At 40.1% G+C, this 26,820-nt stretch overlaps 1 protein-coding gene across 2 annotated transcripts in view; it reads right to left on the bottom strand.

Moving 5' to 3' along the window:
- The window catches only part of GLRA2 (glycine receptor, alpha 2), a 133,615-nt gene that overhangs the window by 7,491 nt on the left and 99,304 nt on the right, over window positions 1-26,820 (bottom strand). For both annotated transcript variants that reach the window (XM_009873856.1, XM_009873857.1), the window contains exon 8: window positions 21,884-22,033. In XM_009873856.1, the coding sequence (XP_009872158.1) occupies window positions 21,884-22,033 (150 nt within the window). The remainder of the gene's footprint in view (window positions 1-21,883; window positions 22,034-26,820) is intronic.

Raw genomic sequence — 26,820 nt, 5'->3', positions numbered from 1 at the left:
ATGTAGATTTCTTATTCATGTTTTACATATAAGTAACAATTTTATTTTGGGGGAGGGAGAACCAGATGAACTGCTGTTTTGTAAAGCATCATAAATGTTATGACAGAGAGTTATAGCTCCTAAATAATAGATCTATTCCTGACACAGTAGCTTGTTTTCTCTTTGTTTTAAATTAAAGTGATACCTTAAAATATCCAGAGGCTGTGATTTGTGAGTGTCTTATGACTTAATTTACCTGAATACTAAATCCTCTCAGGACAGTGGAGTGTGGAGACTTGACTGCTCTTGGATAACTCTTCTGCCAGTTTCTTTCTGATGAAAGCCCAGGTTGACCAGTTTATCAGTGAGAAGGGCACATTAGTCTGTTTTACATCAGACAAATACCTTTTAATGACCTAGATTTGAAAGATGATCTGCTCTGACCAGAAATCTGTTGGATACAGGGTAACTAACTTCAGCTCATGCTGTCTGTGTGCAAAGCTGAGCAAACTGCAACATTAGTGTTTAAATGCGTGATTATTTCAGCTAGAACATGGAATAGAATCATAGAATCATAGATCAGAATCATAGAATCATTAAGATTGGAAGAGATCATTAAGAGGAATCATTATGAGGAAGAGACCTCTAACATCATCAGATCCAGCAATCAGTCCAACATAACCATGACCACTAAACCTTATCCCTTAGTGCCACACCTACAAATTTTTTTAACACCTCTAGGGATGGTGACTGTCATTTCCCTGGGCAGGCTATTCCAGCATTTCACATGAACAAATCAAAGCAAACTAATGGAAAACGAGACTATATTTGCTAAAATCTTAGACCCTCAGAACTTAAAAAAGTGAGAGAAATGTACCTAAACTTCACCTTTCCCACTTCCTCTTGCTTTCTGCAAAACGTATGCCCCAGGGCGGATGACGCAGGGCACAGGCAGATTCTCTCACTTTCCTCGGGCTGGCAGCACTCAAACCCCAGACTCAGACTTCAATGTTCTCCCTCTCTGAGACCTGTTGCAGGGACAACCATCCCCAGCAAGTCTCGTCCCAGGACAAGGGTGCTCAGTATCCTGGGCTGTGTGACAGATTTGGGGAAACTGTTGCCACAGCACATGGGGCACCAGATCTCACAGCCCCCAGTCAAGAAAAGAGATATCTGAGTGCCTGCCTCCCCAGTATTTTTCCCATCAGGTTTTCTGGCACTTACATCTGAGTAGATTTAAATATTTTGGGGAAGATGGTTTATGTTGCACATTTGGTAAATTTCTCACCAGCCTCTGCCTCAGCCGTAATCATCTTAAATGACTTTCTTAGAGCCCTCTCGTGCCCTGACCGTGGTATCTCAGTTTAGGTAATTCGTCAAACAGTTGAGATTAAAAAAATTTTCAAAAAAAGAAAGAAGTGTAGGTGTGGATACAGAGCCCATAAATGGCACTCCTGACTTGATTCATGCAGACTGTCCTCTAGAACAATGAATTGCTGGGGATTTTTTCAGGCACAGGTAGTGATTCCCTCTGCTCCCTCCGTTCGTGGGGCCAATCCGCAGCCCACTCTGCGGCAGGCCAGGGACAGCAGACACTGTCCTCCCACCTGGGCCAGGGCTGGGGATGAAGTGCTGAGATCTCTGCTATCTATGCCCCTTGCTGAGCAATGGCTGTCTCTCACTCGGTGCTAGGAAAGAGAGGGAAGAATTTTTTTTCCTCCCTGTTGATAGATTCTCTACTTCAAGCCGTTTGCTGTAACGAACACCCAGAACAAAACTCGACAAATGAGAACAGAGATTACCAGAGCATTCTCAGACATTCATGCATTTAATTCATGCAAATACTGCACAAAACGAATTAAATTTTGTAAATTATATAAATAATTTAAATTCCACAGCTAAAAATAGTCAAGAGTATCTGAATAATCTTAAAGTGTTCACATGCAAATTTTATAAGCTGTGTGTGTGCGTGTGCATGCTGTTGTTTTTTTTCCTGAGAAGACAGGCCAACTGATAAACCAACACCTTCCTTTTTCTGGTTATCAGTTATTAATAGCAAGCTTCTAATAAATGAAGTTTCGGGTTTTGCTTTTTTTTTCCTATCTTCTCCTACACCATTATCCTTTCTGGCTTTGCATATCATCTCAGTCTGTATTTCTGCAGCTGTTCTAACATAGCTCTGAAGACTGATGGGGTTAAATAAAGTATTTGTCAGCTATCTGCACTTCAAACTTGTTTCTAAAATTAAATTGTTGCACCTTAGAAACATTTTGACTGTTTGAATATATTCAAAATTTACTACACAGATAAGCTTCTATATTTCATCTTGATTTGCTTCTATGAGGGCTACTCTATAAAACTCTTGATACTATTTATTGACAGTAAAATGAACATTCATCATGAGGTAAAAATCAGCAACACTCAATGCTATAGAAACTTGATAGTGCAATCTTTACATAGAAATGTTGGTTGGGTTTTTTTTCCTCATCTCTAAGTAATAAATCCACAAATCCTACAAGGTCATTGGAAACATGCATACAACAGAAGTGAAATAAGATTTCATTAAAAATGAGTCTTATAGTTTTCATCTTACTGTATTACCCACATGCACACAAAAATACGTACATTCACATCATATGTATGCAGTCATACGTGTAGATATGTGTATATCTACAGGGATACATGAGTTAATCTACTTAATTTAGTCAACTAATGCCTTTTGGATTCCCTAAAGGAATTTGTTAGTGGTAAGTCTACCTAGTGAGAATTTTTGTAATCCAGCTTAGGGTTAGGAGTTCTCTCCAGATCATTTATCAAACTGCAGACTCCATTTTGAATACCTTCTCAAAATGCTAACTATTCTGGTAGCTTTTCCCTTCAGATGGAAATGTTGTTCTGAGGAGCAGGGATATAGAACACACGGACAGAGGTCATTAAAGATTTCCAATCCTCTCTGCCATGAACAGGCTCTTCGGTGGGGTGCTGGCACCTCTCCAGGACGACCATCTGCCCAGGTCAGTAGCTAAGCAACAGATCGCCTGGTGATGGACTTTTATTACTTGGTAAACCTGTTTAAAGGGTAACCTGAAACAATAGATTTAATAGTACATAAACAAAGTCAGCAATGCGAGGTACAGGCAGATGAAACATGGAAGCAGCAGAAGAGGTATATTTGGGAGAGGATCTGAACTCAAGTTTTTCTCAGGAATATCAAGGAAACTGGGAGAAGAAATGTTCAGTTAATTTATCTACAGGAGAGAGTACAAAAACAACACCGAAATACAGGTTATGGCAGCAGCCTTCCTGAAATATGTGTGTTGTGTGTTTCATCTTTTTCGTGTCCTGGACTAATTCTAGATCAGTGTTTGCAGTGCTGGAGCTCTGGAGAAACCTGTCCTTGAGTGTACTGAAGAGATCAGGACTCACTTGGAGGGCTGACAATCACTTGATCTTGAGGTCCTATTTTGGTGAGGGGATAACACCCGAGGAAGGATCATGTTCAGGAAATATACCAATAAGCCAGAGAATGAAGCAGTGAAGGAGCCCCTGGGGACCCAGCAACATGGATTTCTACTTCACTGGCCATCCAACAACCTCATGAGTACCAGGCAGAAGCACTCTACCAAGTTCAGAAAACATGACGGGTTTGGGGCAGCCTAAATACTGCGTGGTAGGATATCACACACTGTGCATTTATAATAAGTAGGCATTAAACTCATTTGTTTATCCTCTGATTTGGAAACTTGAATGTGGTCTTAAAACCACTAATGTGAAACACAATAAAACTAAGGAAATTGTATCCAATGGCTACTCTTGGTCCTTTGGCTTCCCTGTCCCCTTCCTTCTTCACCCATCTCTTCACTTCATGACTCTTTTTCTACTTTTTTCTACATCACATTTTGCCCCTCTAATTCCCAGTTCTGCTCTTGCCTATGTCCTCTTCGATGCTTTCATCCTCACTGATTTCCAAATATTTGACCATCTCTGAACTGAGAGGTGCTATTCTACCTTTTAAGAATAGCCAGGGAAGAGTTGACTTTTAAAAAAAATAAAACCTTCCACCTTTGAACACCCACAGAGCTCCTAATTGCTCAAAGAGTTTCCAGTACCACAAAGTATTTTGAAATGTATCACTGCTCAATTGCACTACTGTTCATGATGTACAGCATGCTCTGTTGCTGGCATGGAAAGCTGAAGATCTCCGAGTCTGTTGGCCCACATCTGTGCTGTTGTTCTTACTGCCCAGAACATGTGACACGAACCATTTGGAGGCTTTGGAAAACAAACATAATGAGTGCTGCAAATCTAGCAAGTGGCATTTCACTTTTATTCTAAGTTTAAAGCTCGGCAAAAAAGTTGCTATTTGCACATAGTACATGGTGTTCTAGTCTACTGAAAACTGAGTAATGTGGTAGTGTATGCAAAGTAGCAGATTAAAGATTTGGCGTGCTCTGGAGTACCCCAATGACATGTCAAACCACAGCAGAACCATCTGCTTTTCCTTATAATGTGCTAAATGTGTTAATTTCTGTATTAGTTTACACAACACCTTTAGGTAACTATACTTAATGGATAAGTAATATTTAGGCTTTGTGATATGTCTTTACCAAACAGTTAGTAAATGTCTCTCCAATTATTCTCAACTCTGTTCTTAGAGAAAGGAGTTTAGAAATCAATAACATTGATTGTGTACTCCTTTTTATCCCTGAAGGAGTGGCAGTGACTTTCAATTCAAATGTTACTTCCCTAAGCTTTTGCTCACTCGGATCTGGCTAGAATTTTAACAGATCAAAAGGTGATCAGACTTTCATAGAGTCACAGAATCATAGAACAGCTTGGATTGGGAAGGACTTTTAAAGGTCATTTGGTCCAACCCCACTGCAATGAGCACAGACATCTTTGACTAGATCATGTTGTTCAGAGCCCCATCCAACGTGGCCTTGAATATTTTCATGTATGGATATGTTCTCTCTGTAACGTGAAAAGAAAAGAAAAGTAGTGGAAGAATGTCCATGGATTATATTGGCAAGATCCTTCTCCTCACACTTAGTCACTGACACTCTGAAGTCCAACAATAAAAGGCTCCTTGCAGTGGCCGTCTGGGGTCTCTATGAGTCTCTTGCCACAGGAGATTCATGGCTGGATGGTTTACTGGTGATCCTAGAGCTCATTTGCATTTCCTCTGCATGGCCTGGTACTGAATGATTTCTCCCCACAGGATAACAGGCTGAGTTATCCCTTCTTTGGTCTGAGGGGAGCAGGTATTTCAAAACGCGAGACCATTGAACCATCACCCGAGGGGACAGCTGTCTAGAGGATATTTTAAACATGTTTGACACATTTAAATAGATGGTTTCAGCTTGCCAGTCTTGGAATGGCTGCTAGAATAAATGTCAATATAAAGAATAAGGCAATTTGTTTTGGATGATTAAGAGAATCTGGCTCACATATCCAAGGTGTAAGAATTCCAATCACATCTTCATTTCAATTTACAGGAAAGAAATAAGCTAGGCTTCATTATTGTTCATACTGCTGGTGCTATATATTTGACATGATAATCTACAGCATTAGTCAGTAAATTGACTCACTGGACTGCCCTTGATCATATGCTCCATTTTCCGCTCAGCAGGACCCTCTCTAACAGCTATATATAACCAGGCAGAAAAAAACGAAAGAGTTCTTTCTGAGATCATTATGAGATGATGTTGCATTCAGTTTTCCTGTTGCTTCAAAGGTTGTAAATGATGTGATCATTTCAGCATCACAGATAATATATGGCTGCTCTTTGTCTGACATGGCAAATCCTCACACAGAAATCCAATATTCCCCACTTGTCACATGTTCATTTCAGACATGTGTTCTCTTGCAGGGCCCAAAATGAAACAGTCACTGTATCCTTATCTGCCAGTTTTCAAGTCTTGCCTTGTGCGGTCCTTCTATGTGAAACCATAGTTGTCATGTTAGCAACCCACATGAGTACTCACAGCAAAAATAAAATCTCCCGATTGTAATTAAAATTCTGCGTGCTTTTCTATTAAATAAAGAAAATCATCATGCATCTTAATCCATAGTTCTGCTTTTCTGCCACTGTTTTTTAAATGTCTGATTACTGAGCTAATTGCTCAGGCAGGTTCTTTTTAGAATGCATCATGCATTTATGGTTTTAATAACACTGTCAAAATAAGTATTGGATTAATCCTGCCTCCTCATCTATGCATTGAGAAACTGTTTCCTCTGTCCAGACAGAAGTTAAAAGTAACCTCTAAAAAGGGCTATAGGGCAAGGGGCCATTCTCAGTGTGAAGAAAGGATAGGAGCACAGATTCAGAAAGCAGACAGCTCAACAGGAGATTGGCATGAGTTGTAAAATACAAATTTGTGTAGCTGTGCTTCAGTGGTGTATCTGCAGCTGTAACAGTGAACAAAGACCCTTAGGATAGAAAGAGCCTATCGCTATTCCTGTCTGGAATGGTAAATAATTGTTCAGAGACTTTTTTACTGACCTGTGCTCCAGGAGTACTTGCAAGTCAAGGAGAATTACAGGGTGTAAATCAGAAATTCTCAACTGTGGGTCAGCACATCCACAAAGAGATATAGTTCAGCCTACAGCCTCCCTGAGGGACAATCCATCACAAATCTCTCTTAAACTCACTCCTGATATATTGGGCACATTACAGAAGAAACTGTTTAAGAGTACTGATTAATATTTTCAGCAACTGTAAATCTCCCAGAGTACTGCCTGGTGCAACTCTGCCAGCTGGCTCTCAAGGGCTCCTCTGGTCCTGTTCCCTGCCATCCTACGACTCTGTGTTTGTATTTTGAAGAACAGAATAGAAATCAGTATAGATCCAGGACAAACAAATTTCTCCGCTTTGTAATGCTTTAAACATGCAAAGAGGCTAAACTCTAAGCCTCTTTGCTTCGAAGCTTTGAAAGCTGCTGGCAGAAAAGATTCCCCAATTAATATGAATCTTGGTACCAGTTCCTAAGACATCTTCACTTTGATATGGAAGGCAAGAGAGGAGGAGTTGTGGGGGAAAAAAAGGTCAAAATTCACATTCCATCTTGACATGCTGATTATCCTTTGGGCATCCCTGTACCTTCAGGGTACATTGCTTTGGGAGTGCAGGCGTCTCCCTCAGGCTAAGGCATCTCAGAGCTCACACAAGAGACAAAGTGTCATAGGCCCACTATGATGCTTTTGTATCACCCCTCAGATGAGTAAGACCTCACTGACCCAGAGCTGTGTTCCCGCTTCATAGCTGAAGGATGTAAATATGTGACAGACTCACGAGAGTCAGGTTGGGCATGAAAGAACGTGTAGCAGTGGCAGAAAAACCTGAGAGTCTGACTGGCATGCCACCAGCAGTAAAATCATCATGTGAAGTTTGAAAAATATTCAGGAAATAACAGCTGTTAGGTTCAAACACAGTGTCAGGTTAAAAAACAGTAAATAATATATTGTCACAATATAAGCCTGATATTCAACTCCAGCTAGATAAACACTCAAAAAACAGCTCACCAAAAAAAGGAAAAGGAGTAGCAGAATGAAGCAGCGTGACAAAATTATCAGTCTTCATACGTCAGAAGGAAAAACTCAAATAATTATTTTTACAACGAAGTCACAGAATACAAGCCACAAGGGAAAGTGAACAAGGATCAAAGAGCAAGTAAGAGACAGACCACACAAACAGGCATTCCCAGTACCTAGAAGTAATAAAAGAACAGGAGCATACAGCACAAGAGGATCCAAAAAGAGTTTTCATGTATCTGAGGAAAAGCATCCTCTGTGCGAACTTGAAAATAAACGAGTAGTTACAACTATGGAGCTGGGTCTCTTTAGTTTGGAGAAGAGGAGGCTGAGGGGTGACCTCATAAATGTTTATAAATACATGAAGGGGGAGTGGCAGGAGGACAGATCCAGGCTCTTTTCAGCGACATCCAATGACAGGACAAGGGGCAATGGGTACAAGCTGGAACATAGGAGGTTCCACAAAAATATTAGGAAAAACTTTCACTGTGAGAGTGACAAAGCACTGGCACAGGCTGCCCAAGGAGGTTGTGGAGTCTCCTTCTCTGGAGGCATTCAAAACCCGCCTGGACGCGTTCCTGTGTGACCTACTGTAGGTGATCCTGCTCTGGCAGTGGGGCTGGACTAGATGATCTTTTGAGGTCCCTTCCAACCCCTGACATTCTGTGATTCTGTGGTTCTCTGATATGGTTCAAGACAACATCTTCTGTGCCTGCAAAGGGACTTCTGTAGGCTGGACTTGATTATCTTAAGGTCCTTTCTAACCTTAATGTTTCTATGATCCAGTGATTCTAAAAAGCTACCCTCTCTGGATTTTTTTGTTACTCTTTCTTGACATTCCTGTTTAGTCCCTCTGAAAAAATACCTTTTATGTTTCCACTGCATGAACATCCAGCACAGGTAAGGGCAGAATATTAAAAGACCAATCCATTAGCAAAGGATACAGAACTGACTCCGCCATAGCTCATGACAGACAAATCTAGGACATCTCCAAAATATGGAACAAAATGGCATTGCTCAAAAACATTTAAAAAAAAGGACTGCAACAGCTAGGTAATCAATTGCTTTTATGTAACATCTGAAGTCAATGTGAAGGTGAAGATTTGGAACAGCAGCACTTAGTGTTTCACAATTTATTTATTTTTTTTAACTATAGAGCAAATAATCTTGGTTTTGCTTTCTTGTTTGCATGGGTAAGAAACACTAGTAGCCCCAAAACCACCATCTGAGAGGCCTGAAATGGCAGGATGAAGTTGGTTTATGCTAAATCCTTAAATATGCTAAATTTGTTCCTGCTCTTGTTCATGTAATTGAAAAAAACTTCAGATTAGGAAAGAAAATTAGCATAACTATCTCTTTCAACCCTGTTCTGTTGCAGGTGCATTCACTGAACTCAGCATTACTTTACTCATGAGAAATACTGACTGGACACTGCAAATACACATTTTAATTTTTTCATGAGTTTGAGCCTGATGAGGGTTTTTTGTAAAAAAATGAGAGTAGACTTGAGGAAAACTTCAAGAGCCTCCCTCACCCCCAGGCAGGAGTTGGACCTGCCTCTGGCAAGAGCCAGGACAATCAGTGCCTCTGCCATCAAGTATTTAAGAGGTGACCCCATTGTTCTATCTCTCTCTTTTGGTTTCGTCTTGTTTTGAGCTGTCTTGTCTTTAATGTTGGGGAGTTTTTCTGTTGGAGGAGGGGGAGGTGAGAGGAGAACAAAGGAACATCATCCTGAGAAGAAAAGAGGGGGAGAAGAGTCCCAGAGAAGAAGGAGAAAGATAAGGCTGCTGGAGCAGGACTTTTCCCTGAAGCTCATGGTGGTTGAGATGGCAGGAAGGAGATTGCCTGCCAGCTGAGGGAATTGACTGAGGCAAGAACATCCAGGATGGGTCGGTACATGCAGAGCTCCATGCGAGAGGAGAGAGAGAGAGACCAAGCATCGGGGGAGGGAAAAGTGCCCAAAGTGATCCATGACCCCAAGGGACCCACGAGGAGGAAGAGGATTGCCTCCAGTGAGGTGGACACCATGCGGCATGAAGGAGACTGCGAGGAGCCCTCTTTCTCAAGGAGGAGCTGCCATGGACAATGAGTAATGGCCAGATGGACAGCACCTCCTGCCCTGCCTTGCACTGATGACAGGGAGGAGGTAGCTGAGAAGATGGAGGGGTGGGGTGAAGTGTATTACAAGATCGGATCATATTTCTTGATGTATTCCTCCTACTGTGTAAATGGTGGTGGTGAAATAAATCTATGTTTTTCTCCCCAAGTCACTCTGGTTCTTTACTTATCATCTTAAATGGTACACTATTAAATGATCTCTAAGGTCCCTTCTAGCCTATGCCATTCTATGATTATTACCCTCCTTATCCTTAATCTCAAACCCTTGAGTCTTTTTAGTTGAATTGTCTCCCTCTCTATCACTGTTGAAATGGGGGTGGGGGGAAAGGTGAGCTGGAGACCGCATGGTTCCTTTGTCCCAGTTGGCTTGAATCATAACAAATTTCCAAAACCATTAGTCATTCTGTTTGCTTTCATCTAACATAAAGCTTTGGCCATTTCTGTTCCTTGATTAACCATGTACAAGGTTTTCCTCCACTTACAACGCTCTTCTCCATCCTGACGTGCACTCCTGGCAGCTCCGGTAGTCATATGTACTCCTAGTCCCACGAGTGCTGAGGACCTAATACGAACAACTCATAGCTAGTCTAAGCACTTCAATAATTCATAAATCATCACATTGAACTGACCACTCTGTCTATAAATAGTAAATGCTACTCATCACAACAAAGCCACCTCTGGCTTAGAAAGTCCTTGAGCTGCAAAGTCCTAGAGCCCAGAAAGACACATTGAAGACGTTTGGCTGTCAGAGAGAGCTTCCTGCACCAGGTTGAGCCCTGGCCTAACACGGAGCAGTCTTATTGGGGTTTATGATCTCCAGATGGAGCTTCCAAGAGGGAAGAGGTGCAGCCAGTTGCTGAAGGGCTGACCTGTGAATTTCAAAGCCACACTGGTTATTTAACTTCTAAGTTTGGATAATGACCAGAAGGAATGTTCCTACCAAATCCCATTGGCTATAATGCAGCATGTTTAGCTTAAACATGTGACAAATTCATTTTGTCTAAAATGTAAACTTGAAAACAAACACAGTATTGTACTTCTCTGTAGGCACTACCAAAACAATTTTTTACTAACATTTTCAAAATATCTATACTAAAGATCTATTGCTTCTGATAGGAATCCTGTCTTACGGTGCCAGTGATAAGAAATTTTACTATTACTAGGTAGAAAGATTAAGCTGAAAACAAATGCTACATGAAGAACATATTGGCTAGGCTGAAAAGCCGAAAAACAGATTTGCAAATCAGGTAGGAAAAGCGACTAAGCTCATGCTTAGTAGGAAAGGGTTGAAAAGTAATTAAAAAAAGCTATATAGAGCAATAATTTTGAAGGTAGCATATAAATTAACAAACAACTAATCCTCTTTAGTTTTGCTAGGGAAATCACTGCTAGAAATATTGGTGAGGCTACCTGGAGTGAGAAACATGATACACAATTTAAGAGGCTCAAAGAGAGAAACAGAATTAATAAATACAGAAAAGTTGAAACCCAGATGTTGCAGGAATACCAGCATATGAGAGCCCGGGGGAAACTGTAAATTATTAGGCAAATAGGCACTAAAAAAAAATTTAGTGACCTATGTGGGAAATATAGTGTAGAGCTAATGTAGGGAGAATAATATCTAAAATATGTTGTGTTTCCTCTGCTCTTTCATCTTAGACACACACATGCATATAGGCACAAATATCAAGGGGGGAACCTATCTGATGGAAGGTTAGCTGACATTATGGAATAATAAAGAAATTACAGTGGAATAGATGCATGACTTCCCACTTGTAAGGATGTGGCAAGAACTTCGAAAACTTGCAAGAAAGGTAATTGTCTGGAAGAGCCACTGGAAGGTTATAGGAAATACCCATAGAGTCTATTGTTAGGGCTGGAAAATCGGTGAGCAAGAGCACAAAGTAATTCTCAGAAGACCACACAAATACCTGCAAGCATAAAAATGTCCCTCAGATTTCACATGGGAAGTCCTATGAGGGTGGCAGGGTTATCAGCCCTTCAAAGTTAGGATAGAGTACTTATGCAGTATAGGCAGCCATTTTGCACATGTGATGAAACACATGGGACCAGACAATTTTTAATTCATCCAACAAGACAGATAGTGGTGAAAAAAAAGGTGTTAGGATCTCCTACATCTTCCAGACAGAAGACATCAAGGTCTCTAACAGAGCATCCTTTGATGCACAAGTTCTCTCTACCTCACCAGCCTGTAATGGCATCACACTTGATTAGAGTTGCTATAATATCCCTTGCCAGCCATGCTCAGCACAGAAGAAAGGTTATAAGACAAAAATGCAGTAGATGGGGTAAATGAGGAGACAGCATCTGGTTCTTTGTGCTTTGCAAGACCTGAAGACTGTGAATGCTGTAAGACCTTTGAGGTTTTTTTTGCATAAATATATGTTGTATGGCTCTTTCCTGTCAGTTTTAATGACAGAAACAAACCATATTAGGAAACTGAGCCCTCCATGGAAGAGAAAGAAAAAGCTGGCATAAGTTAACAGACAACAGATAGATTAATTTCTTGGAAAGTTTGTGCTAGAGAGTATCAGGGCTGCTAAATACAGGCACCTGTAAGACTTTTCACACCAAAGAGGAAAGGCACAAATGGTTTTCCTTAGAGCATCATGCAAGATCACACAATTGCACAACTCAGATAATCTCTAATGAACAGGGTCTGTGATCTCCATTCTTAATTAGTTATACTTCTGACAGTTGAAGACTACAGAGCACCTCAAGGCAAGTGTCTAACACCAGCAGGCTTGGGAAGGCTTAACATAAAATGAATGAGTCAGACACAGGAGGAGCACTTCCACATCACTAGCAGAATGAATTATCTCAGAAAACTGCACGGAGAATCCCTTGAAGAGAGTGAGGTGAGGCACGGAAACAAAGGCATCAAGTGTCCTAGGAATCTCATCTTGATATCACAAAGAAATTAAAACCTTGGCACATTGGTAAAATAACTTGCACTTATGCAAGTGGATTAATAATCCATTTGCATTATAAATGTGTGTACAAATGCACACACAGTATCTGTATGGGAAGTTACATACACAAATCAGAAATTCATTGATTTGAAAAACTATTGCTCAGAGAGAAGTTGTAAACTTGATGCAGAAATTCAAGGGTAGGGTTCTGGACTTCTGTCACTTCACATATTTTGGCAACCACAGCAGCCTTTTCTGACCTTTCCAATCTGTTTCTTCAGGAGCTAAAAACACTCTGGCACACTCAGTATGCCAGATTTATTCAACCAGTCACTGCAAAACTGAGCTTTCCAATAGTAAGTCCTTCTTGACATTGATCCTGCTGTAATAAAGAAGTATTGTGTGGAAAGAGCCAAGGCTGTGCCAGCACTGAGATGCCGTGGGGAGAGTTCAGTCACAGAGAGTGGAAGTGGGTAAAGTTTTAGTGATCTGTGGTTGGACTTGGCAAGGAGTCTTCAGATGCTCCCAATTTGAAATGGGTCTTTGTGACGACTCTGGGAAGACTCAGGTACAAGTTCTCAGAATATGTGGAGTATCAAGGTATTTAATCCTTCCAGCATAACTATCCTTAGCTGTCTCCTCATGTTGCAGCAAAGAAATTCTCCTTCCTCAGCTATCCATCTACTCCCAGTTGGCCAACGGATTCTTTTGTACAAGACAGATCAGTGTTATTACAAAAAAAAAATTTTAAAAAAGGAGAAAAAAAGGAAAGAAAATGAGGCCACAAGAGAAACACCCAAGTATGGATATTCATATTGACAGTAAATAGCATCTTGCTTTAGCAGTGGATCAAGTGAAATAAACATGTCTGATCATTAATTTGAACTAAACGTGTCAGAATCAGGCTCTGACTGATCAGTTTGCTGTAAGCCATGGATGTTAATGGGAATGACTAAACAATGTTGTTTTCCCTCTGGAAAAAAAAAAAAAGAGAAACAAATGGCTTCAACATCACTTTTTAAAAAGTACTACAAAAATTGTGTTTTTCTGGAACCCATGAAGCTTTTCAGATCTTGAGATGGTGTGAGGCTTCAACAGTCTAGCAAATACAATTTGGTCTTGCACAATGTCATTTGGACAACATCATTACAGAATGCTTCACAATTAATTACATTCAAATAGTAGCTTCTATCCCCTGTGGAGAATGGGATTAATTGGGTCAGATGTAAGTACACATTTCATGAATCCTACTGAACACTTGCCTATCTCACCAATTTACCATGTAATTTGATACAACTGGTATACTATGCTCTGGAGATGTGTGGGGCAAGCACAGTCAGGGTAGAAATACATGGATACAGCTCTGTTAGTATTCTCAACCTGCACTATGCTTGCCTCTTTCTGCCCGTCCTCTTTCATTCTCTTGCAGAAATACTAATTTATATTTATTTGAACTGAAATGCTCTGCTGTTGAAAATGAGGCTTGGGACAGAGCTCAGAACTGATATGAAGCATCGTGATGGACCCCTGGCAACATGAAATCAGAAATTGTTCTCCTCAGAAATTGTTCTCCTCACAGATATCTTTACCCCCTCATTGGAAAGAAGACCTGATCATCAGTGCAGTGAGAAATCCTCAGACCAGAGTCTTACTGCCTCCTGATTCTTAGCAGGGAAAGTGTAAAGATAAGCAAACTACAAGGAAAGAACAAAGGAACAAAGGAGTCAGCTCTGGGGCAAAGTGGTTTCCTTCACTCCTTGTGCAGTCTAAGCATAAATCTTGGGACTGCAATGGCCTTTTACTCTTTCTGGAGTCTTGGTTAGGGACAGTTTTGGTTAAGCTTTCTTTGGTTTTTTTTAATCATGAAACACTTATTTGACATTTTTTTCACTGTTTTTTTTCCATGCTGTTTCTTGGTTTTGGGTGATTTTTTTCCATGAAATTAGGTGGGCCAGAATACATCCAGCAAAAGAATTAACATTTTTTAAAATAACCTGGAAAATAAAAGCTTATGCCTATGGCCAATAGTTCTTGAAAAGCTACTTGTTGCTTTAAAGCATCAAAAATAAGAACACAGTTTCCTGGATCTTTCAATCTTCCCATGCCCTATTTTCAGTTTGCACTCTCCCCTAGGTATAATAAAAAATGAGACATTTGCACCCAGCTGGAGAGTACCTTTCATGAGCTAGAAAACTGCAGAGTTCATTTCTGGCATGTTTCCTGCTGTTCATGAGTAACTACCAGGACGAACTCGCTCAAGTGAAGTGCAAACTTCAGTCCCCAAGGCTTGTCAGTTCAGAGCTGATCTTTTCAGCCACTGCATGCTGGGTAGTTATGAGAGGGGACTTGGAGTTTCTAAAGCAAAATAATGCTACCAAGCAAACAAAAAACCACTTTATCAAGTACTCCCTTCTGGCTTTTCTAATCCTACCTGTCCCAGGTGGTGCAGCAAACAGCCACTTCACAATCCTAGATCTGTAATATTGTAATATTACTGTTCTGCAGTCCCTTACAATGCTTACAACCCTTTCATATCTTATTATCATGAAGGAGTAATTTGCTGGAGTATTTGCAAGCTTGCCAACATGTTATACTGTCCTACTTGGTGTTTTGGTGCTGTGCCTGGTCCTTACAGTTTGATTATCTGTCCCCTGCTCCTACAGAGCATCCTGTCTTACACCACTCTGATCATTTCAGCAGATACATCAGAAGATGTATCAGAGGATATATCAGCAGATATGAAGATTCACCATTTTGCAGTCTTACCAACTAATCAGTTCTCCACTTCTATGTTTTCCACCATCTCTAGACTGGGCATTTTTTCCCTATCCTCAACTTTTGTGGGATTCTTTCTTGTGTTCCCCAGCCCTTACCGACCTCCCCTCAAATTGTAATTTGCTCTTCGGTCTTTGCCCTGTACTCTGATTCCATTACAGATTCCATTACTCCAGCTTGTATTCTAATAACTTTAACTAATGCTTAGAAATTTGGGCTTAATATTTGGAAATCTTTTTCAGGAAATGGTATTGCATGTTCCATAAATTAGTCTGTCTTTGCTTACAGAATGTTTAATATACTCAAATTTTTATTTGATTTTCAGAATTCTCTCCCTTGAAATGCAACTATCAGTTTTCTCTTCTATTTCCTGGTATGGGGTGAAAAATCCACCCTATAGTCCATCATCATGTTGTGTCTGAGTCTGTAAACCACATGAAACACATATATTTGATTTGAGTTTTTTATCTTCCTCCTCCAATAAGGGAGGGAAAAGCTTCGCTTTCCTGACACTTGTAAATAGGTCCTCATAAACTCCAATTTCCCTCTTCTACTGTTTCTTTGTCTTTATTTGCTTTTCACTAGAAAGTCCACATTTCCAGTAAGCTTAGTCTGTCCACCAGTAAGAGCAGTAAGACTAAATTTTTTTGATCCATTGCTTGGATACCACCCTCATGACTGAACTGCTTCTTTTTCTACAAGTTACTCTTTCTTTGAGGATTCCTGTCTCTCTTTAGACTTGTGCCTAGAATTCAAACAAGGATTTGCATCAAGATGTTCTTTCTAATTTGAGATGATGCTTTTGTTTAAGTGTTTAAACTTACTGTAATAAGTCCAATTAATAAAAAATGAAGACACTTTGATTAACGTTAGCTGGAGCCGTTTCTAGCCTATTCATGCTCACAATAAAAAGACAGACAAGGACATTCAGATGGAGTCATAAGGTGATACGGCAATATTTTGAATTGCGTTTTGTTTAACTGGTTCTCTGCAGCCATACGCAGTATGATAACTTCAAGCTAAATGATCATTTTAGAGTATTTATCTTGTACTGGATTTTTCTGCATGGTTATATTAAAGTGCTAATGCAATTGCCCTGGAGAAATAAAAGTAACCACAATATCTCGAGGATGTTTATCTACAGCAGAAGCTATGTGCTCTTTATTCCGTTAAGTGAGCAAGATGCGAAAAAGAGAAAACCATTCAGACTCAGATTCCTGTTTTCACAATGAAACTTGTGTGCTTGAGCTCACTTGATGAGTACCAAAAATAGATCAGCAGAAAGGGCTTTCCTTAAGCACTTCCATTATTCACATGATGCGGCACCTTACATAACGCGAAGCGCGTACATCATGCCGTCAAGTGCGGTGCACAGGGACGCTAAAGGGCAAACATTTCCACTGGGGACAGTAGTACCAAGTGTTTTAAAGGCAAAGTCAGGCTGAAGGCATGGATTTTTTTTAATGGGCAAGTCTATAAAGTCTTAGAAAATCGTTTGGGGGAGGGCCTGATGGAAGGATTTCAATATGACTGAAAAGGCGAAGATGGCCTTTGAAAATCAGTGTCAATGCGTACCTCTTCTCCTTTTTAAAGACGAGAAAAACGGCATAATCTTGAGAGTCACAGAGACTTTGTCTGGGTACCTGCCTCACCACTAGCAGCTCCATCAAGAACCAGCTTTTTTCTAAAGTACTCAACCAGGTGCTGCCATTTTTGCTTATGAGAGTTACCCTTTGCTGCTGTAATCACTTAGTCCCAGCTCTCTCATTTGAAAACACCATTTGTGCCTCCCTTTGCTAATTGGCATGCATGTGAAGCCCCTTGGCTGCAGTGTTGTTATTTGTATTGCTCTGTCTTCCCTGCACATGGGATTAAAGTCTGTCACAGCCTCCAGCTGCACAGGTTTTCGTTCAAGCTATAAAGTACTGCTTTTAACACCAATGAACCCAAACTTAACCCCTGCTCTTGCTCGCAGCAGTAACCATCACATGCATAATGTAGGAAGTAATTTTTAAGATGATGGTATGAATACTGGTATACTCTGACTCATTTTGACTACTGATAATATAACATAATAATTACTATTTTCAAAAAGGGATGATTGAACCTCTGTAAACAGAATTCTTCTGCTTTCCTGGAAATTCATCACTTTGAAAAAGCAGCAAATCTTGTTTGGTTATTACAAATCATATTTTTAAAATAAGTTATCTTTTTTTTTCAGGTGATCTGGCACTACGTCAATTTAAATTTTAATTTTAATATAATGGAACTCTACTACATCCTCAGTACCATCAGTAGCCTGTTCATTCTCTATGCAAAAAGTAGTGTTGTGATATACAATAAAGAGGCAGCTATTTCTTTCAGCAGTGAAGTACTGCTACTGATGGAGGCATTTCACTGTGAGCAGGAAGACTGCGAATCTTTAGGACATGCAGTGAATACTCCCTTCAACAGCAACTGCATGAGGAAGGCAGATAATTTGAAGCACTGATTAACTGAGGATCTAGGGATTTATTCCGTACAGAGGATGGAAACAGGTTCTGATTGTGCAATCTTCCTAATACAATGACAGGTCAATGGTTCATCTGTAAATAAAATTTCTGGACCATCTATAATACAACCCAAACTTTCCTTGAGAAACATAAGCCAATCTGATCTTTGGCTTAAGAGGTTGGATGGACTCTGCTTTCATTCAGCACATTGAGAGTTGCTGCACTAAGAAGAACAAGACCCAGCAGAAGAAATAACGAAAGCAGTGACAGAGATACAGCTTACAAATCTGAGAACAATATTTTTCTTGGTTTATAGACCTAGCTGCTAAATCTAGGAATCCTGGTCAGGCTTGATTTAGAACCTATTTTTTCTCTCCCCAGAATAGTACTGAATGATGCAGTACAAATATTCAATCATCACCCCTCTTTTACAGTCTCCTCTTGACTATGACTTTCAGATTTGCATCCACCATAAACCCTTGGTTCAGTAAGCAATACCTCAGCAATTCAAGCTGCCTGCTTGTAAGGCTTCTTGTGGCACCACAGGCTATGTTTCTGTTCTCCTCTGCACATAAATGTGCTTCTCTTGAGCAGAAAAGTACTGAGCTGCAGCTGTAGCGTTGTCTTGGTATGTCTCCTCTGTTCACCTCTCAAGTGCACATCACTTCTGTGGTGGGAGTTCTCTGTGTTGAAATCAACACCAATTCTTAGGGCTCTGCAGCAAAGGTACTGCAGTGACATGGCCCCTCTGTGTACTGCCTTGGCTGTATATGTAATGTACAATACCCAAAAGCAGAAGAGAGGTTTCTGCAGCCTTCCTTCAAGAAAGGATAAGTGGGCCTTACATCAGCTTTAGCTGGACTGCTAGCACTTTGACTGATAAGACACATGACACTGAGTACTTACTTGGACTGGTTTTGTAGTTGTATGGCATCAGCTTTCCAGTGGCAGCATAGTAAATATTGGTCATATCTTCTAGAGAGACACTGAATTATTTCTTTTTATGTTCAGTTTTGTATATGTATAAATATGATTATTTCTCAAAGAAAGTATCCAGAAATGAAGGGTCTCTTCTGCTTGATATTGTAACTCTGAAAGTGAACAATTTATTGCATTGTAAACCCTCTCTCCTAATTTTGCTGCATAACATGAACTGTAGATTTTGCTTTGATATTGAAAGCTGATAATTCACTTTACATTGTATAAAATCCATGGTAATCATCTGCATCTTACGTACACATAACTTTACAGAGCTTGATCAAAGTCAGAGACCCATCACATCTCAAAAGCTACTCAGACAATGTTTTTGGTCTGGGAAATGAGGTCCTGAAAGATTTAAATTCTAGTGCTATTTTACTTAAATGAATACATTTTATTTCTCAGCCACCAGTACCAAGTAGTGAGCTGCACACTAAGCTCATTTCTGCCTCTATCGCTGATTTTATTACCCCCACAACTCACCCGTAATCTGGATCTATCGGCTGCTATCGTATTGCTTCTGATCTGCTATATGTTACATTGCATAAAGGATGTCAGTCCCATGGCTCTTCTCCAAATGTATAAAAAGAAACCAATGAAATATATTTTTCATTCATAACTATTCATACTCCACTAAGCAGGGCTCAGGATACCATGAGGAGGAACATTGCAGGTCATCGAATCAGGAATAGATACCATACCAATAAAAATGCATTTCATTATACGTACCAAATTTTGTTGGAATGCGCTCATCTGAAAGATGACACAATGCGGGATTGTCTCACAGCATTTTCTATGCTCCTGCCCACCCCATTCACCTTATATTTATACAGGACCAGGCTACCAAGTAGACATGCATTTTCCTTGGGAGGTTTGGAATGGGGGTGGCACAAGCCAGCCTTGGAAGAAAGCAGGCATTAAGGATGGACCACAAGTACGTACAACATGAAACTGCTGTTCATGCTGGGGACAGTACTGTGTATTTTGTGGGGACATTTAGCAAAGAGAATACAAGAGACGACTAGTGATGCCATCAAAATCATCCACTTTGCTGATTTATGACATCGTTGCGCATACTAAAACTCTCTTGCTTTCTCTTTCTCACTACAGTTTTACCCTGAAACTTGAATTGCCGATCTGATTCACTGTCCCGTAAGCTGACGAATCTTTGCTTCGCAAGCCATTCATGCGCCTCACGGACTCGACGCTTTCATTCCCAACAGTCATAGTCTGTGCCTGTCCCCAGAGTGTCAGCATAGACAAGCAGCAGCAAGAATGAGGATAGCACAGTGGTAACACAGTGACACACATACACAACACGCAAAGAGAAGAATGGCTAAGTTAGAGAAGACCACCATGCAAAACAATGTGAATCACTTTCAAGGCAAAATAAACTGAGAAAATGGAGAGAGATAAACTCAACTAAAAAGATGCAGAAAATCCCTCCTAAAGAGATGGCCTTAGTAATGTTATTTCCTATTTTGAAATTTGTGCAACCAGATTCATAGGAAAAGTGAGATCAAGCCTGTGCAAATAGATTGGTGTCTCTTACGACAGCAGAATATTTCCTTGTGTTTATTTAGAACATTATTCATTTTGCAAAGAGTCCATGTACTAACTGCCTTAGGATAAACATGGGACTTCTGGAGATTTGGTGTTAAATGACCTTTAATGATCAGCAGAATAATCACTCCCACTGCAGATAAATGACCACTTCCATGAACGAAAAACCTCATATTTTTTGAGTGATGCTGCCAGACACTGCCACTTACCAGTGGTGACTTCTTGCCTGCTTGCTCTTCTCTAAAGAAGACATTGTATCCAAAACTGAAATTACAAACCCCATAGACCAGCTTCTGCTACCATCATGCTGTCTTTGGAAACAAAGGCTTCCAGTGGCAGTGCATCTAGCATGTGTGCCTGCAGATGGACAAACATCTCTGTTCTCTCCTGTAATCCAATCTCAAAGGGAGTCTCAATTCACCTGACAATAATATTAAACCAGAGAACAGCACTGGATTGCATCCCAGAGTGTCCATCAAATATTACTTTAGCTACAGAACATTTATGAGATGGACCTGTCAAAATATAAATGCCCTGCACCATTGCTATCATCCCTCTTGTAAAGGAAACCATCATTTATAGCTTGAAGCGCTTGTGCAGCTCAAGCAAATATTTACTTCACCTAGCAAATGCATATGTATAGTGTAAACCTAAGTGCTTCTACTGATACTGAAAACCAGTGACATAGATGCTGGAAGAATGAAGCCTATATAGTCAAGGGAATGATCGCAAGTCGACTAAAAGTCAAGTTGATGTATATTCTTATCTTTCCATTTAGCAAGAAAAAAATAAGAAAGGTGACAGACTTCCTAAAAATATTTCCAGACTAACATCTAGGTTTAAAACAAGCCTCTCCTCTACAGTCATTGGTATAAAATGAAGCGATAAGGATACTCACAAATAGGTTCTTTGTTAAAAATTTGAAGTTTGCATCAGCAACAAACTGTGAGATAGTAGAATTTAGAAAGGAAATTCTCCTAATCTCCTAACCATGTTTCCTGGTTTCAGTTGGGAAAGACACCAGTTGCTGGTGGTTTAAAAATGAGGGCAGAACTGCCAATCACTCTGCAATGGGCTACTTTAAGGAATCCCCAATTTTAGCATGACTAGCTAGGGTAGCACTAGAAAAGACAGGTCTTAGGCATGTGCTGATGCCAGCACATCTGAATGATGTCAAGGAATTAATACCAGTCCTCTATCGGTGTCATTGCTTCCAAAAGCTCCTTATTCACCAGTGGGTGCCACATAGTGCCACAATATTTGTAAAGGTGCAGCTGCCTCAACAATTGCAAGAAGAAAGGAAAATTCTTGGAATTAGTGACATTTATTGATAACTCTATAAATTGCAGATAAACCCAAGGGCCAGTTATCAGCTCTCTATCAATGAGTAAGTCACTCAAAAGGAAACTTTAGAATGAGTCCTGAAAGGGCAAGAAGAACTGAGGGGGGAAATCAGCTGCATGCCAGCATGTTGTCAGAGCAGAGAGAGTCACCCCAAGCAAAGAGCAGCTGTACCTTGTTTTGTCTTCTTTGCCTTCTTCGAAGCCTTAGAAACTCCTTGTGCTGCCGTGAAACAAAGTTGACTGCTGCATATTCCAGTAACGCAGCAAAGACAAAGAGAAGGCACACGGCCATCCAGATATCAATAGCTTTTACATAGGAGACCTAGAAAGAAATAAGACGCAGCATGTTACATTTCAAACTTCGTCATAAGCTGAAGATATTGTGGTGAAAAAATAAACATATTTCTGCACAGCATGAGTTCATTGTTTATTGTTTTGATTTGTTAGTTTCTTGGCTTATAACAAATAAATAATCCAACTATTAAGGGAAATGCAAGTTCACAAAGAATACACAGATTATGAGCTACACTCTAGGAAAAGAAACAGGATTAGTCTAACAAAATACAAGTGCTCTTATAGTCCCACTCACAACTCATCAGAAAGAACACAAATACAGGGTGTGATATGATACCTATTGGAAAACAGCTCTAGAAAATTTATAGTTATCACCTTCTTCATCTTTTATGAATCAGTTATCATGCTGATTAATTAGACCTTAAAGTAAACTCAGGATACGATGTCCTATGGGTTGATATGAATTTAGTAATTAAATATTTGATTGTACTTCCGTGATCTTTGTCTGACATTGCTATAAGAAAAATAAATCTTCACAGATATTATCTACTACAAATACCCAAATACCAGATGTCTCTGTTCCACAATAAAATCTGTCCACAATAAAATCAGATATATTACAGCACTGCAATGTCACAAGATTTTTATTGTATTATCCTCAGTGGGCCAAACTACAGCCAATTAATGAGCTACACACTATGCGTATCAAAGTTACATTTTCCTCCATAGCTATATTTGGTTTCTAGCTTTCTTTGTAGTCTTGCAGTTTTTAAGCAAAGATCTTATGATTAGGCAACAGCAGGTTGTCTCTTTTGTTTATCAGGCACTACATCCAGAGTGGAATTAAAATCATCTGACTTTTAATGTCTAAAATGTGCATTTGAGCTAGTTGCCTGAACTACTTTCATATATATAATTCGAGGAATGAAGAAGAATAGGTGTTTCTAGGATACAATGAACTCTTTTAGATGTCTGCTCTAGGATGAGATGAATAACATCCAAATAGTGCTTCTTCATTTTTATGTCTGTCGAGAGGAACCTAGAACCACTGTCTGAGCAGAGACACATGGGGCTTTACTCAGTTGTCTAAATAACAGCATCACATACTGACACATTAGGTACCTAGCCTTCATTTGCCAATCCACCAGAGCACAAATCTCCAGTAGCATGATAACCAGTCCTCTGGAAGTGTCTCAGACACTCAAGGTCATCTCAGATGGCACCACCATACATCTGAATCAAGATAAACAAAAGGAATGGTTCACTCCAGCAGGACTGGACTAGATGACCTTTAAAGGTCCCTTCCAGCCTAACATATTTTATAATTCTATGATGGTACCTAAACCCTGAAAAATTGTAATCCAAGGTATTTAACATTTGAATACTAACACCCTGTTAGGCCAAACATTTTAATGCAGTCAAAACATACAGTGGTCTGAAAAGAGAGCAGAAAAGGTTGTGTTATGCAACGAGCACTAATGTTTAAGAGACCAAATGCCACCTTGGAAAACTCCACCTCTAGCCTTTGTACACACTATTCAAAATGATCATGTTCTTCTGGTAGTGGCTACCACCACGTCATGATGAAAGGAAGAACACCTGTTTCCGCAGTTTTTGCTCCTGTTTACCATGTACTTGAGTAGCATCACTTTTCAAAGCCCGCAGATTTTTTCTTAACATCAAAAAGAATATACTGCACTATGTGTACCAGCAAGCAACACGAGCAGAGGAGCTGGCATTTAAAGCGTGGCAGATAGGATATAGAACTCCAACCTGCAGATCCTGAACATGGGGCAGGACATTTTAATGCATCCAAGTACTGCTATTCAGCCTGCATCAGGGGAGCACACATTTCAGTAACTGAAGCTATAGTACAGCTCCACATTGCAATGCCCACAATATAACATGCATAAGCTGAGATGGAAGAGGAGGTTTTAGCAGGCTAAGGTGACTCTATGAGTCTATGCCTTGCAATTAGACACACAGCAGGTATACATTTCTCTCTCCTACACACAAGAAAAATTTTACAAGTTACGTCTTTACCAAGCGGCTGTGAAATCCAGCAAAAACTCAACAATTTCCCAGACACTCTGTGCCGCAGGCTGAGGCGCAGTAGGAATCAAGTCACTGGAATTTGTGTAAAATGCAGCTGAGTTTAGATTGTTTGTTACCTTCCTTGAAGGGGCAGCTTGTTTTCCTTCACAAATGCCCTTAGGAAATGTATTAGACATGCATAAACAGCTGGACTGCGCTGCCAGAGACAGCACAATGCAGGGAGCTGAAGCCACAAGAATCAGCATTTCTGACTGTGCAAATCCTGTCCTAGGGGGTTTAAAGCAGGGAGAGCAAAATAATAAAGGAAGCCCTGAGTTAGCCTTCCTGCCTCTTACACGGTGCTGTCACAAATGGCATCCACACAATTGCTGAGCCAACTGGATTATTTTAACTCCAGCCTGCTGGGCTGCAATCAGAGAATCACAATACACTTGGCAGGTATGTAGCTTGTTTTATTGTTTAGCCATTGCCGTACCATGGCACAGCTTTAAATGTGAAAACAGAAAGCAATTGCTTCTAAAAACACATTAAAAATAAATAAATGGAGAAGGCCTGCAATGTGTAAAAGCTGACCCCATTGTTTTTAAATAACTTTATGTAATTTTATACATGTAAACACAGTAGGTACAGAATTATGCTGCTAAAAAGACTAAAAACCCATGCAATTTTCTGAAGATAGACTGTTTTTTAGCCACCTCTATGCATGGAAAATGATGTGGATCTGTTACATCAAGCCTAAGAGGACTTCACCTGGTACATGCTGCTGAAGAAGTCCTAAAGTGAGTGCCCAGATTTTAGGTCAGCACTTCGATATCTAAAGCATACACAAAACAAAGTTTCAGTAGATTTTAGGTCCTCTGTCTGCTTTAGCTGACTCTTACACGTCTTCCTTCCACTAGGAAATGGCCACATCTACCAGATGACAGACTGATCTGAAGTGGACCTCTCTCAACCACTCCTGATAAATCTATTCCATACTGTATGGAAACCCATAAAAATACATTGGCTGGGGGGCCGGGAACAGTTTCCACCTCCTAGATGAAAATCTTGAGCAGTGGAATATGAAGTCATTCTCTGTGTCCTAAACACATGCAGGATCTGAGAAGGCCCTGTCACAGAGTATTTCATGGTGCTTGAACAGTTTCTTTAGTGAGATGAGCACGGAAAGGACTTGAATTTGATCTGAACATTCCAAGTGAATGCTATAACCACTTGCAAAGCCGTAGCTTCTTACTGCCCTGTCCTCTGTGTCTATGAAATGCCCTTTTCTAGGAGCTCCTCAGCCATTTCTCACTTATCTCCAAAGGAAACTCTCCACTCAGCAGTCTCTAGTGTGCGTCTCATTTCTAGGTTCTTATTTCTCCTTTGCACTGTACAAGGAACCTTTTACATCTAATTTTCAGTTAAAAATTTTGCTGAGTGACACGCTCCCTCCACTGCTTCAGGAGTTCTTCCACCAAAATAAAAAACAGTGTTACCAGCTATGTTTTCTTTCCCAGTTCATAGTATAGCATGAAAACTCAATGTTTGCTCTACTAAAAGGTATACATTGCCTACTTCAGTAAGGACTCATCAAACAGCACTGTACCTCCAGTTTCCTTATCTACCATGTCCATGCTCCATAGTCATTGCTGTGTACATGTACAGTGGTATAGACTGACTGTTTTGGAGAAGGTTTCATCTCATCTACCTGAGAACATGTTATGTACATGTGTTTTTTTAAATTAATGATAAGAAATAAATACTTTTAGGACAAAAATGCACTTAAGTGGAAGGTTGATATCTATACTATGGTCAAATGAACTTCACCCTAGAAATGCCAGTCTCTCATTTTTGAACAAGACTGGAGTTTTGGATGGCTATTTAAAGTATACATATCTTCTTGGTATATGCCTGTCAATCATCTCTGTTAGCTAGTATCTTGATATAATCCTTAGAAGAACAGAGCAGAATAGCAGAAGTTACCTCACATGATTCTACATAATAGAAACTGTTACCTGAGCTTTTGTCACGTTTCTCATAATTTCACTTTCAGAACAGAACTCAAGGTCTGCAGTAACACTACAAATTCACGCGTGACAAGCTACCAAGTATAAAACAAAAAATTAGAGATTACTTTTTTTTTTCCCAAAGCTAGACCTTGTAAAACTTCCTCTGAAAGGCCTGTAACCCCAACAGCACACTGGCTCCATTTACTTTGCAGTATTTTTAGAAGTAGATATTTGGAATCTCTGCCTTGCTCCATGTTATTGTGTTCTGAAAGCACAATAGGATTTATTGCCCTTTTCTTTCTTTAAATAGCTGCTCCATTTTTACTGCATGTTGCAGACTTTCCTCTCTAATATTTGGGGGAAGGGGATTTAATGGTTCCCACCAGTAAAGCCATGAATTCTACCAATTATTTAGAGGCTCTGTAAATGTTTTAGGTGCAGCTGATTTCAGAGTGAGAACTGTCTGCACCACAAGCCAAGCGTGACAAGGCTAAGGTCTTCTTTCCCTTTATAATGTTCCTCATTTACTTTTTGGCCATGCCCACCATGTAAATAAAAGGCCAGTTTATGCTCCATACAGCACTGCTGCAGCAGCAATGACCCCAGTGAAGTCCCTGGAAATACAAGTCCAAAGAGGATTACACTGCTCATGAAGGCCTTGCAAAGATTAAACCTTTGGCTTTTACAGCTCTTTTTATTTTAACACTGTGACTCTTGGCTTCTTGGTACCTTTTGGCATATCACCATGTGTCCCCACCAGAACAAAGCG

The sequence above is a fragment of the Apaloderma vittatum genome, unplaced genomic scaffold, assembly GCF_000703405.1.
Source record: "Apaloderma vittatum isolate BGI_N311 unplaced genomic scaffold, ASM70340v1 scaffold7287, whole genome shotgun sequence".
Lineage (NCBI taxonomy): Eukaryota > Metazoa > Chordata > Aves > Trogoniformes > Trogonidae > Apaloderma > Apaloderma vittatum.
The sequence above is the reverse complement of the archived record's forward strand: the minus strand, read 5'-3'. Positions and strand labels throughout refer to the sequence as shown.